At 46.9% G+C, this 20,703-nt stretch overlaps 1 protein-coding gene and 1 long non-coding RNA gene across 2 annotated transcripts in view; one reads left to right on the forward strand and one right to left on the reverse strand.

The window, feature by feature from the left end:
* The window catches only part of LOC135418764 (uncharacterized), a 132,308-nt gene extending 130,533 nt beyond the window's left edge, over positions 1-1,775 (forward strand). Inside the window, exon 2 of the long non-coding RNA XR_010432648.1 lies at positions 1,285-1,775. This is a non-coding gene — a long non-coding RNA (uncharacterized LOC135418764). The remainder of the gene's footprint in view (positions 1-1,284) is intronic.
* Positions 1,776-5,862: 4,087 nt separating this feature from the next.
* Positions 5,863-20,700, reverse strand: TADA1 (transcriptional adaptor 1). Its single transcript, XM_064664360.1, has 8 exons — positions 20,567-20,700; positions 20,195-20,286; positions 19,058-19,123; positions 12,029-12,126; positions 9,390-9,599; positions 8,265-8,416; positions 7,170-7,332; positions 5,863-6,303 (listed from the first exon to the last, which is right to left on the reverse strand). The coding sequence occupies exons 1-8, from the start codon at positions 20,638-20,640 to the stop codon at positions 6,151-6,153; spliced, it is 1,008 nt and encodes a 335-aa protein (XP_064520430.1). The 5' UTR covers positions 20,641-20,700; the 3' UTR covers positions 5,863-6,150.
* Positions 20,701-20,703: the final 3 nt, after the last annotated feature.

Here is a 20,703-nt window from a genome sequence, read left to right on the forward strand (position 1 = left end):
GAAGACTCAAATAACGCAAATCAGCCCCGTCACTGTCCAAGTGGGGTGAGAGGAGCTGGAGCCTATAAAACCACGAGGTCAGAGGGTGCAGCTGCCTCACCAGGCACTCACACGTCCCTCTGGCAGAGAGTGTGAGGTTGGATTGGGGGATCTCATCTGAGAGAATACCCTAAATCATACCCTGCAGGCTGTGTTTTGCTGGGAGGTTCCAGGAAAAGGCAGGCGAGATGTACCATGAGGGAGTGCGTGGGGGTGAAGTCTCAGCAGTGATGGCTTGTGATGGCTTCCCAAGCCATTCCTGCACCCTTTGCAGGGGGTGGAGGTCACAGGGCCAGGAAACCACAGGAGCTGCTGCACAGCCCCACACACTGATCCCTGCACCCAGCTGGCTGAGCAAAGGCTGTCCTCGACGCTGCCTGGGGTTAGGAGACCAGGTTCTACCATCCCCTTCTATCAGCTTCCCTTCTCTTTCTGGACTGGCTTTTTTCAAAATTTCTAATTAAAAAAAAAAAAAAAAAAAAGAGGGAAGGAATATTCCTATCTCTCTGATCTATCTCTTTTCGCCCTGGTTCTTGAGCTACCTACGTTTTTCCCTTGGGAACAAGGATGCTGAAAAGTACAGCGTGACACCAGCTGTTTTGGAAACAGGATGCCCGTGCTCGGGCACGGCACAAGTTCGGTGTGACTGCGTCAGCGCCGCCGGCTTTCGCAGCGGGTAGGAGCGAAACTGCGAGAGCTGAAGCGGCGGGATAACCCAGCCGGTGCGAGCACAGGGGCGTGGGGACACGCAGCACAACTCCCTCGCCCTCCAGCGTGTGAAGGGAGCCGTGCCCTGGCAGAGCAAACGTGGCGGGGCACAGGCTGCCCCACGCGTGGTTTGGCACCCCAGCCCTGCTGGCGAGCTCTGGCAGCCTCGGGCAGTGTGTGGCACGTGGCAGCAGCAGGACACAGCCACAGGCAGTGTATGGCATGTGGCAGCAGCAGGACACAGCCATGGGCAGTGTGTGGCATGTGCCAGCAGCAGGACACAGCCACAGGCAGTGTGTGGCATGTGGCAGCAGCAGGACACAGCCACGGGCAGTGTGTGGCACGTGGCAGCAGCAGGACACAGCCATGGGCAGCCTGACCACGCCGGGATGTGCTGCACGGGGGCCCTGCTGCCCTATGGGCAAAGACACGCTCTTTGACTCTCTGCTAACATGATTTATGACTTGCTACATCGGTGTGTACAAGCTGGTTTGGGGCAAGAGAGTAAATACTTGATTTTTTTTTTTTCCCTTTTAGCACCGTCAACATCAAGAGTTTTCTGAACTGCAGATGCTGCCCCCCAGGATGGCTCCCAGTAGGGACACCAAGGCAAGCTCTGCTTTGTGTCCCTAACTCAGGGGCAGAGACTCACCTTGTATCCCTCCTCTCCTGATGGATGTCCTGGCAGAAAAAGGGCCATCACACTGTGGCATCTACTGCCTACCGTGGAGGTCCAGCCCAGCTGTCATTCATCCCCTGCTCACAGGCTCCAGTGAAATCCAGGGAGTCCAACTGAGACATTCTGCAGAGTAGGAGGAATTCATAAAGATGAATCTCCAGCAGTTGAGAAAGGAGAAAACCTGCTAATGACCCTGCAGCACCAACCCTCTGGTGGGAGCCCTCAGCCATCTGCAGAACTGCACCTGCACCCAGGCACTCCCAGAGCACAGGAACAAAGCCATGCCTTTACTCCCCCTTTCCCTGTCTTTAAGGAATGCTGAGAGTGGATAAGAATTATTCTGAAGCCATTTATTATGGAGTTATTATTTAGTAGAGTTATAAAACAGATTTGGTGATTTCGAACAAACTGGTGAGTATTTTTGGAGAGGTTGGAGGCAAAGGAAAAATAAAGCAGGCTGAGTTGCCTTGTGCTTTCTTTCTGGTGGGAAAATGCCATTTTAGTGAGAAATCAAAGTATCAAGTGGAAAAAAAAGTATGGCATATGGTGCTCTAGGAAAAAGCAGAGTAGCTGCTCCCACTAACATTACATCAACAAAATAATAATATCTGAAAATTAAGCCTAAGTTCCCAGACTATACTGCATGGACAAGCACCTTCTGCTGGCTCTGCCAAACCCCTCTGGAGCATCTGTCAGTGATATATAAATAGAAGTGTCTGGGAAGCTGTAACCTACAGGCTTCACAGCTCTCAGTGAAACAGAAAGAGCAAAAGGAGGCTTTTCTCTAATTATTTTTAGCAGGATAACAACTTGAGGAAGTTCCAGGGAAGACGACAGCCAGAGCCAAATCACCTCCCGGGATGTGAGCACTGTGCACGGGGAGAGAGGAGTAAGGAAGGAGAAGGGGAAGGGGCCTTTGCTTGGACATTTCTGCCGGGAATCGGGCGGGAGCACTGCTGACACTGTGAAACATGGTCTGGAAGCCTTCAAAGGATTCAAAGAGGTTAAAGGCTGCTCCACGGAAAGGCCAGCAGGCCTTCCTGTGAGACGAGAGCAGCCCCCGCTCCTGCTCATCCTTCTCATCACAGAGGAGTTTCAGAAGTGGCTGTCATTGCACAGAAGCAGATATCTGATTGTGGGAGCTTTTAATTAACAACAGCACAACCAAACCCACCAACGGGAAACTGGTTTGAGAAATTCAAATGGAAACGATACCCTTTAATGATAACCAACACACCCCCCGACCCTGAGTTGATGCCTGCCACCTTCCTGAGGGAGCCCTCTTCAGAGATGATTCCTCCATGGCTTACCCAGGCACCAGATCCAGATGAAGCAGAGCAAGTTGCCAAGTGCCCTCCCAGCCAGGCATCCAGCCCTGCCCCTGGGCACAGCTCCCAGCAGCTGGCCCACAGAGTAAGGGAAAGGGATGGACATGTAGCTCACAGGCTGTGCAATGGGAATGGCTCCCTAGGCACAGCTGAACTGACAAAGAGCCACAAACACTCAGTGCCCCGGCAGTTTTGAGCTTTTTTCCACACGCTGTAACCACTGCAGGGAGGTCAAGGCTCCAGGAGCAGCTTACACTGATCAAATGCAGGAACATTTTGTTCTCACTTCAGTGGCACTCAGGTAGAACAAGAGCCTAAGCCCAGGCCTCCAATACTCCACACAACCTTCTGCAGACTGAAGACACCCTGCAGTAACAAAACCCCCATCGACCAGATGTTATCTGGAAACACAAGCTGATTTCCTGGCAAAAAATTACTCTTACACAAGTTTTCTGTCCAGTTATAACTCCATGCTGTCTCCACTTTCTTATATCTAGAAAAAAGAAACTAATTATCTAATCAGAACATAAGACCATAAACTCAGAGCTGAGGCAGGTTACAGCCACAGCTCACTGGTAGCCAGGAGCCTGTACTTGATCCAGAAGATTCATGTGCTGTGTTCCTGTCTTTGCTACACAACCCCACTGGAGCCACACCTGCGTGGGGATGTCCAGGACACTTGACAGGGCTTGGCAGAAGATGCAAAGCCCTAAGGCAGCTGAGGTGCCCTGATTTCAGTGTGAACAAAGACCTCTGGACACCTGAGGCAGGCAGGCACTGGTGCCTGTGACTCTGCACACTTTGTTAACTCTGCTGCTGTGCAAAAAAGCCCATGATGGTCCCTTCAGTCCTCTCCTCTCTGATGACATCAGACTGCAGTAATAAGGAGATGGTTTGGGCTGTGGCACACAATGTTCAAGGAGAAGCTGAGAGCACCAGGTTTGTTCAGGCTGGAGAGAAGTTAAAGGGAGATACTACTGTTATCTGCTACTCTCTGATGGAGAGACACATAGGAAAAGCTGAAAGGCAACAGGCACAACATGAGAAATTATGCAAGGATAACATTCACTGTCAGCACAGTGACACTGTGAAGTGTCACTGGAAGTGACACCACTTCTCTGAAAAGAACCCACTATAACTTTGAACTTGACCCTTCTTTCAGCAGGGGGTGGACAAAGCAGCCCCCAGCCATCCCTTCCAGCTCCATGACCCGAGAAGCCTGCGAAGAACCACTTCCCATGAGAACTCTCACACTTTCTGGGAAGGTGCTTCTAGAACTTGTGCCTTTCAGTTTTCTATCTCTGAAATGGAGCTGACGTGATTTCCTTATTCAAGCCTTTGTCTAGCAGGTGTACAGAGTAACCCATTTTTTTAGTGTGGAATAGATGACTTGGCTCTTCAGAATACACAAACCAGCACAAGCAAACAGGAGAGAGGCACTTCTGGTGCCATATTAGCATTTTGTTTCAGAACTCGCCTGTGATGCTGTTGGAGGCTATGTGTTTTCTTCAGATCTGAAATCCTCAGAGCTGCCCCAAAGTTTCTAGCAAACAAATTTAATGCTTTCATTTTACACCAGAAGCATAACAATTATCTGGGAAATCTCCCTCCCACGCCCCACAGTCTGTGTTTTGGGTAGCTTGGTGATCTCACCCATTACTCAGGTTCAACATTGCTTTTAAAAACCGTCATATAAAAGCCACTGGGGTCAACTTTTAAGCCAGGGCTCACCATGAACAGCTATGTGTGGTTAAATACAGAAAAACAAAGCAATTGAAAGAAGAAGACCAAAAGAAATCTTCCATCTTCTCTATCCCACTCCCCTCTTTATCCACACGTTGCCAGACCTTAAGAGACATGACCTGCAAGTACAACTGCTGTCATCCTGCCAGGCCCTGCAGTTCTCTGTTGTTGTCTTTCCCACTTCTTCATAATTCTTCTCATGAAGAGAGCCACCAATACCTGCCCAGACATTGCCTCTTGCTATGCCTAACTCCACAGCACGTCCCACAAGGGGATGCAGGAAAGCCAGGAACACAGTGACAGCTGCACAGCTCCTCATTACAATGCTGGTCCTATATGAACAGTCACGGAGATCAAGAAAGAAGGTTATGAAATAACAACTGGAAAGAAACACCAGGAACCTGCACTCTCTTCAATCCTGGGGGTGCAGCAGAGAAGGAAACTGTGCGGGAATATGAAGCTCTCCTAATTAAATATATTCCAAACAGGAAAATTATAATGGTGTGGAGCTATGAGCTTCCCCTTTCATATTCCCCAGCAGAAGCTGTTTCAGTTCCACTGTCTGGAGGCACAATAAGTAAAGCCATACTTCAGCAGGTACCTCCACCTGTGAAGTTAAAAACAGGTCATGTAGTAATTAAGACATTTTAATAGATTCTCATGTTATAATAAGCCTGTTCCCACAGCTGACTCAGGAATACACCTTAAACCCAGCAGGTGGAATTTCTCCTTTTACACAAAGTGTAAAGCTGCATAATTTTATGATGAAGTAATACAAGGCTGCATATTTTTACAAAGAAGTAATATGAGAGATTTGTTTAGGCTGCAAATCCAAGGTGTCTCCAACACCAAGACAGTGAATTGGTGTATGTATTTGGGAGCTGCTGTCCCACCTCAGGGACAGTCAAGCTGCCTGCTGGGATGGCTCCATCATTACCTGTACTGACAGCACAGAAGGTGCCTCTCATCACAGGTCCAACAACTCCTGAACATCTGATCAGTACTACAAAGCAGGGGTGAGTCAAGGACTAGGCTGGTAGGAAAACATTACTCACAAGTCTGATTTTATTGTGTGTTTTTATAACTGGGGAGAGACAGGCTAGAAAGGACCTTTCCTATTTTGCCTTGTTTTCTCAGTTTCTAACCAGAAGTTCCCCTGGCAGAAAAGAAACAATGTCAGCTTACAGAGTTGCTCGTCTTCACAAGAGCCCACCCTGTTACCAGTTAAATGAAAAGGAACCCACCAGGTGCAACAGAAGCTGGACAAGGCCCCTGGAGTGCAAGCTCAGGAGAGAAACTACCTGAGAGGGGAGGGCAAGGAGACAGATTCCTCGCACTCACAAAAGAAAACAAAAACACACTTCATTTAAAACCAACTTTTTCCACTCACATTTATTTTTACTAAAAACAGTCTTTGCAAACAAATATCTTGCTGCTTCTTTCCAATTCAGTGGGATTGCTTCAAGTACTCCATGGCACATGACTCTGAGGAAGCAGAGAAAGTGTCCCACAACTCAGTCATATTTCCATAGGAAAAGCTGACTCATAACTTATGTCATCCTTGAAATGCTGACATGGGTTTGTAAGAAGCATCCGAATGACAAGTCCCAGGAAGGGCTGCAGCCACTTGAGGGCTGACACAGCTGCCCAGCTCTAGCAGAGGAGAAGGCCCTCCTTTGCTGCCAGGCGCTGCCGATGGATCTTATCCTGCTGTAGCTCCTCATGGTTTGGATGCCAGAGTTTCATGACGATTCTCTCGATGTTTAGAGCATAGACAGTGTGTGCAGGAATAACTTCTTTGTGCACCTGGAAACACATGTTAGAAGACAACATGTTTCATGCTTCCATACACATTTCCTTATGTTGCCCAGGGAATAACCTCCCTCTACCACAGGATGCTCCGAGTGCCAGCCCTGCAGAGTGGGAATGCAGGCTGTCTCACACGGAGAGCTGCTTCCTGCCAGCACTGCCACAGCAGCCACCACAGCACAACCACCTGTCACACCACTTTGGAAGGGAGCAGCATGGTAAGGAAATTGGCTCTTGGGATGACAATCAGTAATTTGTCATCAAACCCTTAGAAACAACAATTCTAGCTGACTAAACATGAGATGAATGCTTGATTACAGTTCCATGATCTGTCTTCACAGCTGTGAGACAAAATGCCAAGGCCTGTTCACAACAGCAGAGATCATCAAGGCGGAATTTCTCACAGTGAATTTTAGATATTCAAAGCAGTCTCGATGTCCCCAGAGCTGCCAGAGCAGGAGGGAATCATGGGCATAAATCTCCACTGAAGAATCCACCCAGCCTACCTCAGATATGGTTAGAGTGATCATAGCTAACCCACTGCAGGAGCCTGCATGCCAGGACCAAATATTCTTCTAAGTACCCAGGTAGAACATAAGGAGTAAGAAGGGAAATGCCAGGCAAGTTATTTTGCTGCAGCACTGTCAAAATCTGTCTAGATCAGTTCTGATATAATCACTGCGGTCTTGCTGCAGAGGTGTGAGACAAGGATCTCCTCATCAGCCCTCTGACCAAGGGGAGCAGAAGAGGCATTAAACCATGAGCTGACTATGTTACCCAACACCTAAGAGTGGGAACAAATCAAAGGCAAGGAATTGTAAATCTCAGAGGGAAAGAGACTACAGGAGGAGAAATCAGCTCACCTGTAAGGCCTCGAAAAGGTCGTACATGTTGACTGGCGGGAGGGAGGCTGGCAGGGTGTCCCCAGAGCAGGCCAGGAGCAGGGCTGCCTGCTGCTCAGCATCGTCAGGAGGGGGCTGCGGGGTCAGGCTCTGACCAGCTGAGGGTGTCGCGCTGCTCGGAGGGCTGGGGGCAGAGCAGGCAGGAAAACATTCCAGTCACCAAAACACCACCAGCTTTGGGAGTCACGCAGCAGGGGCCTGGCCCCAGGGCTTGTTTTTCTGTGTCAGTTGACTTAAACCATGTGTACATAAAGTTCTTTCAGCTCTAATAAAAATTTATTTGAAATTCCAGTTTAATAGAAACAGCACAGACTGATCCTCAACATGCCTCAACCCTGCTTAACTGATCTCCATTGTGCAACTTTTGTTATTTACAGCCAACAGTTTTTACCCAGCATAAAAATTAAGGCACACACAACATTAAATTGAAACATTGGCCATTAGGCAGAGTTGTTTGCAGTGTTATAATCACACTTTAAAGCACTCACAACCTCCTGTCAACTGCTGGAAGTTGCCACAGACAAACACAACTGCCTTCTCATACACACACATGCTGTCAGATGCACAGCACAAGCTGTTTGACATTGAGACTCCAAACACAATGACCCTGAAGCTCTGCTAACTGGAAAGTCATGCCAAGGAACCATAAATACATTTGGATGCAGGAGTGACAGGATGGCAGTGTGCTGCAGGTTCTCACTGACATTTCAACAACAGCTGTGCCCCCCCAAAAGCAGAGCTCTTCTGCCCAGGGGCAGTTTCCCTAAGAGCAGCAGAATTCCTCTGTTATTAAAGTTTCCAAAAAGCAATAATAAATAAACTGATGGACAAGTCCAGGTAAGGAAGAGAGACCTAACACCATCCTAAAGTCCACTGCTGAGAAATCCCCATATTCTCCCTCCCTGTTTAGCTGTACAGTCCTCCATGCCATGCCATGCCATACCTTCCTAGTGTGTGAAAGTTAAACACCATTAACACATCCTACTAAGTAAAAGGAGAAACTGAACCATGGAGTGACTTCAGGACTAGCAAAATCCATTTAAATTAGCTCCTTACCACTCAATTAAATTGTTATAAGCAACAACACTGTTCTTCAGATATGGTTGAGGGTTGACATTGCTTCCAAAGGCGTACTTGAAATGGCCATCCCTCAGACGATAGGCTTTCCGCCTGGATATCACGGATGTCAGAATGTCCTTAAGATGGTTCTGCAACAGAAGACAATCTTATTCTAGCCATTATCATGGCTAGAAATGCCTCACCAACTGACAAGACAGAAATAGTGCTGCTATGACCATAGGGACCTAAAGATGGAAGGGAACCAGTATGTGGACAGGTTACAGTATGTTTGTGGGAGTACTGTAAGCATCAGCCTATGAACTGTACTTTAATACATGATGTGCTGCTTCAAATGTCAAAGGGGTTTCTTAAATGCTAGGAAATTCCCAACCTCTGATCCCTCTGATAAAAGGTTAAGACTTCATAATTGACACTAGATGTTACACTTGAACTGAAATACAGGCCCTGAAACAACAGTGAAAAGCCACCACACTCAGGCTTTTTCACTAGCCTGAGAAGTGCTGGAGAAGCAACGGTCTGAAGAAACAAGCAGACAACTTCTTAATTTGGCCTCACTGCCAGAGGGGGAATTCAGGTTGGCCTCCACATCCCATGTGTAGAAAACCATTCACACACCAACGCTCCAAGCAGTGGCTGTGTCATTCCTGGGATAGGCCAAGTGATGCACCACTGATGGCCAAGACCAGCAGGTGCTTCACCTACAGGTATCACCCGATCCTGTCGCTTCACATCCAGGCCAGACACTTGTGCCTGCAATGGATTACTTTTTATAGAATTGTTCCAACTGGCACTCCCATTCTGTCCCTTCTTTTAAGTGACAGGAACAGCATTTTCCAAAACAGTTACTTAAGCACGCCTGGAGTTCTTCACGTACAAGTACTTCAAAATTAACACTTGCAGGCAGACGTCCAAGACTTCTAGGACACCACAAATCTGGAAGACTTTTAATCCTAACTCTGAGGCAAACAGGCAATTAAAGAACAGTCGGAGAAGCAGGTTTTCTCCTCACATTGAGGCACCCCCCACCCCAAAGTGCAAACAGAGCCTTGTGCTGCAGGTGTCAGGAGACCACCACTGCTGCCCTGCCCAGCCCGGCCTCACCTCCACAGCATAAACAACCGCGGTCACCGCCTCCTCCGTGACATTGTCCAGCCCGTGCTCATATGCAGTTACAATCATCCTTCCTTCTAACTGCCCACGTGTGGGAAGCATCATGGTGTGAGAACACAGCTTCAAATCGTCATCCTCCTGAGGATCCTTTGCCACAAACTGCTGGGCTCCCGACAGCGGATTCTGAGGCTGGAACCGGTGCTGTCATGGACACAGCGTTAAAGCGTAAGATAATATTCATTCAGACCCTTCTCCAGTCAGAAAGCATATACCTATAAAAATGTACTGCAGAGCAATACTACTTCCGAGAACACTCTCCCAACCCCCACTGATTCGTGACTAAAGAAGTTTCTAAGTCAGTGTTAGTGTCCTTAGACCATGAACTTGCCCAGCAGCACCCCAAACCACCTAAACTTTGGGTATCCACAACATACTGCAGCAAGAAATTCTACAGTGTAAAAACACAACACATGAACAGTCACCTGCCCTGGTCTGCTCTGCACCTTCCACCTGCCAGATTCATTTTACTCTCCTGAAAGTCCCAAAAATGTAGTCAGCCACTGTCCTTACCTCCTTTCATGCTATCCAGGCCAGTGAGTGGACTTTCACATCTCTCAGACACCTCCTTCTAGGCTGAAGTGTTTTCATCTATTTAGTAATTCCTTGTACAAAAGGGTGTATTTTCATACAGTTTACATCAAGATTAAAAACCATGATCCTAGATTTGTGATTGATTCTTACATCCTCTAAAGCTTTAAACTTAGCCCAATTCCAGTTCTGAAATTCATAATCTAGTTTTCCTGTGCACTTTCACTACTCTAAGCAGAGCTGTGTTACTAAGCAGCCACTGATTCTGAGATGGATTATGACTATTTTTCAGAACTGACTCTGTTATTCAGGGAAAAAAACCCACCACAGAACAGGAATCCATACCACAAGGTGGCAACCCCCATTTCCCAGGCCACATGTATCTAGAACAAATCCCCTGCTGCATTGTGTCTCAAGCTCTGAGTGCCTGTGGTGGCTCCTTAGCAGATGGGAATAATTGATCCTTGAGCCCATATATGTGCTTGGCCTTAACCCACAAGGGAACAAGGCTTATCATGTACTCCCCACAACTCCTGTCCCTCTACTCTCCAAGTCACAGATCCAGTGGCTCTGGAATGGAGATTGCTACAGGGCTCTTATGGGGCACCAGGACAAACACATACTGTAAATATGAACAATGAATATACAGCAAAATGGATCTCTCACATCTTAGTTTCAGGGGAGAAAGATGGGCTGCTTTAGTCAAAGGACAGTGCGGCATTTAACTCAGAGTGAAAAACCAATCCACCCACTACTGATGTGAAAGCAGATTTCCCTCCCCATGATTCTGAAGACTTATGGTTTCATTACAGGAAAGCCACATGCCCAAAAGGACCTTCAAAATGTAAGCCACTCTCAAGAGAATGTGGTCTGGGAGAGCAGAAAGCAACTGGAATGAACCTGTGGTCGTTCACAGCTGTTATTCTGACCAGTAAGGGAAACATTAGGAAATATCAAGGCACTTCCAAGTTCACACTACTTAGGAATTCCACTAGTAACACACAAGCCTGTTCATCACAACATACACTAAACACAGTACTTAGTGCCAAGCATTCCTGAACACGTGTATAAACACACACTAGAAATCTGCTGTATCATAGGGGTATTGAGTAAATACATTCCACTACATCACAACTTGCTTCTCAAACTCTCATTTACTTGCTACTGAAAAGTTACAGTGAAATTTTAAGACAGAAAGATAACAGCCTGCCATCAGAATTCAGGTCACAGCTCTGAGCACTGCAAAGTATTTCCACAGTTTTTAAATACAATGAGCCTTCAGCTGGACTCACATCCCTCTGGAACACTAGTCTCTGAAGCACACATACACAGTGCCTAATTATAGTCCCTAGAAGGGCAGTATCCACTTGGCTGAGCCAAGCTCACCTCTCTCAGCATAGGAACAGGAGGTTTCATATGCTCACTTTTCTCCCCTATTCCCAGCCCCTTCTTTCTTTGCAATAGCATTGGCATACATCCAATCATAATCCAGCTGAATAAACCCTCAAGAAAAACTTGGGGGTTGGGGGTCTTTTCTGCTTTGTTAAGTTTTCTGCTTGCCAGAGAACTGAACCAGATCAGATGTGCTCAGTTACCCAATAAATCTGGCTCAATAAGAGACAGACACTCTTCCTTTCAACACACTTTTCATTCAGTTTGAACCACCTTATCAAACCCTGCTTGTTGAAGACAGTGCCCCATCCCAAATCTGTCACACCAGGTGCCCTCCACTCCGGTCTGGCAGCACAGAAACTGCAGAACAGGTGTGTGTCAGTACTGGATGGACATACAGAGCCTTTGCTGCAAAGTCAACTGCATCTTGAGCATTTCTGTGCCACCCACCACAGGACAGCATCTTTGCAAGGCATTTTCTACCCTGAAACAGTTTGACCTTCTACAAACATTCCACCCAACAACTATCTTACTTCTAACATTTCGGACAGCAGAGCTAATCACAGAACTCTGCCTGACTGCCTGAATAAATAGGAAACCACTTGCTTTAAGAATTCAGCAGATGTGTAAAGAGAACCACAGGCACTTACATCAAACTTCTGGCGAACCGAAGAAATCTTTTTCTTTCCCTTTGGTTTTCCAGGTTTAGTTGCAGAGCCACCTGGCCATGGCAGGGATCCGGCACCTTCTACAAATTGAAAAGAAAAAGAACCACTCTATTGATGTTGCTGATTTAGGACCAGGACAAAACTGTCCACACAGGAAAAACCTTAACATTTGGCCCCTAGCTAAGCCTCAAATCAAAATCAACAGCCATAGCTCAGAGGAAGGTCTTCTGGGGGGAGAACACTTTTGGCAGCCCTTCCCTGCTGTTGTCAGCCCTCTGCTAGCTTTTACCCACTCATGACCCACCACTTAAGTAGAAATTTCTGTCCGCACACCACATAAAACCCATGCTGGAAGGAGAGAGATAAGCACAGCCTCCAAAGAAAGCCAAAAGGAAGGGATAAGCCATTTGTTCAATCAGGAAGGTAATTAAGAGCTTGCCGGGAGGAGGATTCTCTTCCCACCAGCTCCTGGATCATGTCAGATGCTAAACATCTGGACTGAGCTGTCCAGCTCCCCAGTTCTCCATCTGCTTCAGCAAGCTTTGTCATCGACCCTTATTAAACATCACAGCTGCTTGTTCTGTTACACCAAGGGGAAGAACTGCACAGGCCAGTGAGCCCAGGAGCTTGTGACTGAACAAAACTGGCAAAGAGCTGAAAAAGAGACTACTGTTTAGTACCAATAAATAAATACATTTGGTCACATCACATTGAAGGGACTGCTCAAAAGCCCACACCATATGCTGTCTGACAGCTACAGCTACACCTACAGTAAGCCAAATCACATCCTGATAATCACACAGCTCTCAGCAAGGACAGCCAAGCAAACTTCCTGCTGACAGCATCTGTGAACAATTAGTTCCTTCAGGAACACCGGTGTTTAAAGAGAGCGTTGCACTGGATGTGCGTGCACTTGCTGACACTGAACAAGTGCAACTCAGAGACTGGAGAGCCCTCTCGTGGCTACAGAGGAAGTGTCTGCTTTGTCTCTTCAGTATCCTCCTCCCTTGGTTTTGCACCACGAGGGAGCACCCTTTTCCTCCGGAGCAGAGCATGCCCTGTGCCGAGTCCCTGTTTACCTCCCTGTTTACCTCCAGAGCAACTCTGCTCTTCAGTGCTTCAGTCACCTCCGAAGGGGAGGCCAGAGCTCTGCTGCCAGGCTGAGTTGACAGTTCTGGTTCTCTGCTGCTACCACGGCTCACACCAGCTTCACACCAGTCTGTGTGATTACCCTCAGCTCTTCCAGCCACGTTTAACTTGCTGTAATCGGGAACTGTGTTTATCTTGCTGTAATCAGGAACTCATAAATACACTTATACTACGGTCGTGTTTATAGGGAATGAGGCTGGCCAGAAGTCCTTGGCTATGGGGAACTTCCCACACTCACAGCTGGAGAACAAGCACAGCGTTCTCTACCATGAAAAAAAAAAATTAACACATGACTAAGGGTCTGACTAAACTAGAGGATCCAGGTAAAGTTTTTTAATGGTCAGCTGCTAAGAAGGAATTAGACATGACCTACATAAATAGAGATGGCACATTCTCCCTATATAAAAAAAAGTTTACCAAGAAGTTTAGCTACATCCTATTAGATGGGTGAAAATTACTAGGCTACAAACACTGTTGTCAAAATCCACTGGTCTATCATAAGAAATTAAAAGATAATAAATAAAAACTCTCCAAAAATCATAAAGCTGGTGTCACTACTCATCACTGCATCACAGGTGAGGCCCTAATGAGGGGACAAGTGAAAGCACCATGGACAATAATCTCAAGGAACACACTTGCCTGTCATCAAGATCTCGGGGCTTAAATCTTATGATTTAACATAATAATGCCATTTCTCTCAGAAGATGTTTTGTTCTTTACAGGTGAGTCCTTTCTTTCTCCTCTTCTCCATAGCAGCTCAGACCTCTTCTAGCCAGGGTGGATTAGATGTGTTAAGGACAGACACTGAAATTACCTGTCCCATTCCAGAGCTTTCAATAAAAGCACACCTCTAGCTCACAATGTCACTCCACCCCAGACCCTTCCTCCTTGTCAGAAGTCTCACACAGCTCCTTCACAGCACCACTTGTGACAGTATCCTCTGCTGTGTGACCAGAGAAAGTGCAACAGATGGAGGTGGAAATAGCAAACACCATTTTATCTAGCAGTTATTACAGATTAATAGTTTACAGCCATGCCCAAACTTTTAAAATACTTTTTTTAAAAAAATAATACAATAGCTTTTATACTAAATGGCAACTAAATGTTAGGCTTTCACAGTAGAGCTGAAAGATGCAATTAATTGATACTCAACCTGCACAATTAACAAGAACTTAGCCAGGCTAAGTTTAGAGCAATGAGAAGGTGAGATACGATCTCTTATTTCCCACTATAATGAACCCAGAGCAGAATTTTTTCAGCTCCTTTTCCAGGTTTTCATATTACCAAGCCTGACCTGCACTAGATGAAGAAAGCAAAATTTCCCTGTAGCATTCTAAGAAAACCAGTACTTGCCTTCCTGGCCACAAATGACAGGCTGGGCCAGCTCAGGCATGAAACTTCAGAGATATCAGCATCTTTTATTTAACCTTGCTAGCAAAGGAATCAGACCTTAACAAGCCACAGCAATGTCTGCTGCTCTGCCTTCAAAGATCAGCCACAGATAAGAACGTGTTTCTAAGAGCTGCCTCGTCTGCACAGCACCATCACGATGGCAACAGCCAGTCCAGAGCGTGTCAGATTTTCCCAGTGTGCTGCACCAGCACGAGAAAAGGACAAAGACACTGAGAAAGTCACTACAAAGAAAAGCAGCCAGGCCCAGGAAACGTGCATTTCCCACCCTTGTTCATTTGATCTTCAGTTGAGGGAGGGGGTTGTTTGTTTGTTTTAATCTTGCAGGGACGAGGGTTTGGTTAAATATTCCACTGATATTCTGGGTCAGATATTCTGCTGACCCTCCTCTGCCAACAACTCACACTCCCATTTTCTTCCTTTTTCTCCCTTCTTAGCTCTCTGGAGAGAAGTAGAAACACAGGGAACCTGATTCCACCTCACAGCTGGAAGCCCTTCAAGCAAAGTCTGTGGACAAGCCTTTATTGTATCACTTTATTGTGATACAATAAAGTGATACTTTATTGTATATATTGTAATATATATTGTATATACTGTATATATTATAAATACTTTATTGTGGTCCTGTTATTCCAGCACAAGTTCTAAGTCACCGAACCACCTCTTTTTAATTGGCTCCAGATCATAGTAAATAAATTAAACCCTTACATCATTAACTCAAGTGCTTGCAATTGTCTCAATTTTATTAACATTTAGCTAAGAAAAGAAGTAACAGTTCAAAGCTAGATACACATTAACTCAAGAAATAGTATTAACCTGAGTGCTTGCAACTGTCCAACAAACAAGATAAGCTTAGTGAGCAAGTCCGTGCAACGTCAAGAAAGGATTTAAACTGGAATTCCTCTTGATGGAATTTTTTGGGGGAAAAAAAGTCCCAGTGTGCAGATTCAGGCTGGAATAAAGTTATTTTTTTCCATAGCAGCTTGTATGGGGCTGTGTTTTGGATTTGTGCTGAGAACAGTGTTGATAACACAGGAGTGTTTTTGCTACTGCTGTGCAGGACTTGCACAGAGCCAAGGTCTGTTGTGCCTCTCACACCACCCCACCAGTGAGGGGGCTGGGGGTGCACAAAAAGCTGGGAGGGGACACAGCCAGGAGAGCTGACCCCAACTGATCCAAGGGATATTCCACTCCATGTGGCATCATGCTCAACATATAAAGCTGGGGGAAGCGGAAGGAAGCGGGGGGACATTCAGAGTGATGGCATTTGTGTTCCCAAGTCACTGTTACGTGTGATGGAGCCCAGCTGTACTGGAGATGGCTGAACATCTGCCTGCCCATGGGCAGGGGTGAATGAATTCCATGGTTTGCTTTGCTGGCATGCATGGCTTTTGCTTTACCTACTAAACTCCCTTCACCTCAACCCACGAGTTTTCTCACTTTCACCCTCCTGATTTTCTCCCCCTCCCATCGGTTGGAGCAAGAGGCTCTGTGAGGCTGAGCTGCTGGGGTTACACCATGACACCCAGATGTAAAAGGTCAGAAAAGCACTTCTGAAAATAAGAATACCAAAGAAAACAATTTTCTTATACTGGGGAGTGTGCCACCCCACTCAGGCTGGTATAGCCAGCTAACATCACTCTAGTATTTTGGATAGCATGTTTCTGGGAAATTCCTCTCTTCAGGCACTTTCACAGCTTCCCACCTATGCTACAGCTTGGTGCCACTCCAGTATTTAAGGGTGTCTTCATAAACATGGCTGTCAGAGGGAACAACACCACCCATTTTTCAAAAGGGCAGAGGAGTCAGAAATAGGATAGCTCAGGATCCTGCTGTGTCCTCACTGGGAGCCCAACAGCAATTTAAACAACTGGTCATCCTTCACATCAGAATAGATAATGCACTTCCTCTCCACCACCAAGTCCTAAACATCCCATGCCATACAAGCTGTGGAACTGGGATTTGAAGTTTGCGTGACCACCAGCCAAAGCAGATGAGAGGGGGAAATGCAAAGTGTTCTCAGAAAGGGTCACATTCACCAAGTGCTCCCCTAAATCTCAGGTGGAGCCACTACTATCAGAGGCAGCAAAACTGGCATCAGGTAGATTTGTTAGCATGGTTCAACATACACTGTAATCACTCATTAAAAATATCTTCCCCAAGGTTTCCTATTCCAAATGCCACAATATCAAGTATACTTTTAAGACTGACCATATAATTAGTCTTTTAATACAAAACAACATCTTAAGGATGGTTCTTTCCCTTTGTCTCTGCCACACGAAGGTGGAAAGTACATGCATCAGCAGCCCTTGTGAGGGCATGCCAAGTGCAAACACACTTCTTTACAGCTACTTGTTTCCATGAATCATGAATAAACACCTTCTACCCAAAAGACAGCAGTGGAGACAAAAGCTTGTTAGCTTTCCGTTCTCATGTGGACCAAAAAAAAAAAAAAAAAAGAGAGGAAAAACCACACAAACCATAACACAAAAATAGCAGGTGTCAGACTGACATCTAGGGGAAGAAGAAATCTAGACATTAACACTACTTGTACTGCACTTTCCTGGGCTTGCATATAAAATCCACTACACTACACACAGCTGACAGGCAAGAAAAGTTTGCCTGTAACAGATCTACCAGTCAGCAGCCCAAAGAGAGGTGTCTCAGTACAGATTAGGTCCCAAATAGCTGGCAAACTCTGCAATGATCTGAGAAGAGCAAAAATAGAGGTTCTAGAAGGGATTGTTAACTCCAGAGCACTAAACCACGTCTTTAAGAACACCCACAAACTATTAAACTGACTTATTTCAAGCTGGCTTGTGCAACCTGTGGACACAGAGACAACCAAGGCCTGCATGGAAGCCCTGCAGGTGACTAGCCCACCCTCAGGAAGGACCCTGGCCAGCTGGCACACCACTACATGCTGTCACTGACCTGTTGAACCACTATGAAGAGGGTTCTTCAAGGGCTCCTGAAGAGAGAAAGCTGCAATGGGACAAGAGGAAAAGACCTCACAAGGACTTGCAATTAAAAAGGGTCTGGCAGGAAATAATGAGCATATGGAAGGTACCTGTGGAGTAGCACCGTGCTTTGTGCTGGGGCTCCTGCCTTTAACACATTCCTAAACAGCCTTGAAAAAGGGGACACCTGGGAGAGTTTGCTGACAAATCCTGACCAGAGAGCTGCAAAAGAGCTGCCATGACAACTGACCGGATAAAGAAACAAAGGACATTCAATACAGTTAAGCACAGAGTAGGCACACAGGAAAAAACAACCCCAACCTCAGTCACATGGCAATGGGCTCTCACTTGAGCACTGCCACTCAGAAACAAGACCTCTGAGTTATGATCTCTACCCCAACACTCACAGCACCTCAGCGCTGACATAAGAGAACGCAAGTACTCCCTCCCTCCCCCTCCTCATTTAAACTCAGCTCCTCCAATCACTCTTCTTGTGCTTTCTTTTTATAATCCAGCTGCAAGCATTCCAAGACAAAAGCAAGAAGCAGCAAGATTTAGACATAAGCCTTCTGATTTACATGAGTACAGACCCCCAAAGGGAACAAGTCTGGGACTCACAAGGTTCACAAAGTTCAATCAAGAACAAACAAAGCAAGTTTGGAGGTGGGGAAGGTTAGCATTTAATTAGCACAGATGGTATAATTAAGGACCAGCTGTGGGTATCCATAATTTTTTCAGTTTTTCCTTCCTCTAGCTACAGCAGGTATCATAGAAACTGGTAATCTCTCTTCTCAAAAAACTCATCTCTAAGGTCTCAGGCTATGAGAGCTGTAACAATTTTCTCTCTTACTACACAGCAGTTTCATATCTTGCATTGCAGCTCAACTGCCCTGCTATCACATCTCTGGGTTGAGAGTTCTTTTGAAAACCAAACAAAACTTACTTTGCAGCCTTGAGGAAAGCCATTCTAGTTACAAAGTTAAAATGTTACTCTAGATGCTCACAGAGTTAAAATGTTAACTATCTGCAGAAGGTTGGGTTAATTGGCCATAGCTCAGTCAATGCTCACAGCAAGCGTTTTTCTATCAAATAAGCACTTGGAATCAAGATCAGTCAGGAATATCCAGTTCTCCAAAATTATACCCCCAGCAATGAGAAGAACAAAGTTCAGAGGAGAGAGAAAGCAGTAAGCAAAGCAGATCAAAGAGAATGCTGCATCTCCCTTTCCTCTTCAGTCCCCAGCAGACACCTAATCCAGAAATCAAACCAGCTTATCTCAGGCCATCCAGTGTCAGCTCTAACCAAGCACACACAGCTTAGTCATGAAAGCACCTCTGCTGAAATCAGCTGGATCACTACTTTGCTACCCTTTTGCCTGTCTGGCAAAAACCCCAGGAATATTAAGGCTCAGAAAATCGGAGTACTCTGTACAATCCCACCAAACACACATAGGGCACACACCGAGTGTTTAATGAGGCTTTTTGACACTTACCTGGTGCAGAAACCAGGATCTGGCATCGGGTAAGAATAGCCAGGAGGAAATCATTGTGGGAGTGGACTGTGTAGAGAGAGAAAGCCCATTAGCAACACATCAGTGCCCAGAGGCATCCCCTCAAAGCCATCCTAAAGTACCTCCCTAAGCTTCTCCACAGTTGTGTTCTCCCCACAGTGCTACAAAGACACAACTTTCAACACAAAAAGTAGTTTTGAGAGTTTTTTTTCTGCTGGACCTGGAATCTGCTAGTAGGACACCAACAAAAATGCTACTGATACTACACACAGCACGGCAACAATTGTGTGGCTTCTCAGTGTTCCACACGCTCAAACCCAGTACTACAGCACACTGCATGAAACACTGGGTGCATTCTGCCAGTCAAAGGAGGAGCAGCTGCCCCTCCTGCAGTGCAGACACCTGGCTGCAGGGCTCTTGGCTTTGCTAGAAAATCCACTAGGAAAAGCCAGCCCCAGGAAGCTGAAGTCAAGTCAAATACGTTCTAGATAAAAGGCAATTTCCTTGCAGAGAGTTACTGAAACAGAGTAATTGTGCACTATAAAAAGTGAAGGCAAATTTCATAGGTAGGATCAGAGGTTACAGGATCCTCTTTGGAGCCTGAGCATCCCAAACACCTTATCTTCCCTGCAGGGATCAAGAATGTAGAAGCCAGGACCCCCCCACAATGACTTCGGCAATGCCCACCCAATGCTTGCAGACCTGAGGTGAGGATGAAGGAATGTCACCCTTCAGCACTCCCACCTGCCACCCCTAAAGGCCAGGGAGGACCTGCCAGCTGCAAACTCACCCAGGTGAATCTGGGATTCCCTCCCGCACTTCAGCCACACCACCAGTTCAGTCCTAATCAAAGGGAAAGTACGGAAAGCACTGGGACTCCACAGGACATGTGGCTTTTTAGTTGGTGGAACATCTTTTTTTTTTACCTTTTCACCATATTTACACAAGGCCAAATTGTCTGTCAGTGCCAGGGCACCTCCAGCTTTGTAACGCCACTGCTACCGGAGCCCTGGCCATTCCTGTTTCCCTCCCAGCACTTTCCCTGTTCGGGAAGCATCGTGCCGCAGGGAGGAGCTCCCCCGGGCCAGGCAGGGAAAGAAACACCAGGGGGCTTCTCACCGTTATCCTGGGTGAGGAGCCTGCGCGCTTCCAGGTCAAACTCCTCCTTGCTGATCTTCTGCTTGAACCAGAGCTTCAGGTTGGCCCAGTACCTGGGGAAGAGCAGGGAATCACACCATCAACTGGTCTGGAAAAGATCACCGTGTCCAACCTACGAGCGAACAACCACTACACCGACCACAGCATGGCACCAAGCGCCCTTCCTTAAACACCTCCAGGGGAAAGAGCAGGCACAGGAGGAAAAGCGCTGTTCCCAGCCCCGCGAGCGCTGCGGTTCCGCACGGGCCGCGCAGCGCTCAGGTCCGACCCAGCCGGGCGAGGCCCGTCGCCGTAGCTCCCCCACAACCTCCCCGCTGCCAGAGGGGCACTCACTGCTTCACGTTCTCGCCCAGCGCCTCGCTCAGGCTCTTCTTGGCCGCCTCCAGCTCGCTCACGTAGGTCGCCATGGCCGCCGGCGCACGGGGGCCGTCACGTGCCCACGGTCACGTGGGCCGGGGGAGGCGGGAGGG

This window comes from Pseudopipra pipra, chromosome 9, assembly GCF_036250125.1.
Source record: "Pseudopipra pipra isolate bDixPip1 chromosome 9, bDixPip1.hap1, whole genome shotgun sequence".
NCBI lineage: Eukaryota > Metazoa > Chordata > Aves > Passeriformes > Pipridae > Pseudopipra > Pseudopipra pipra.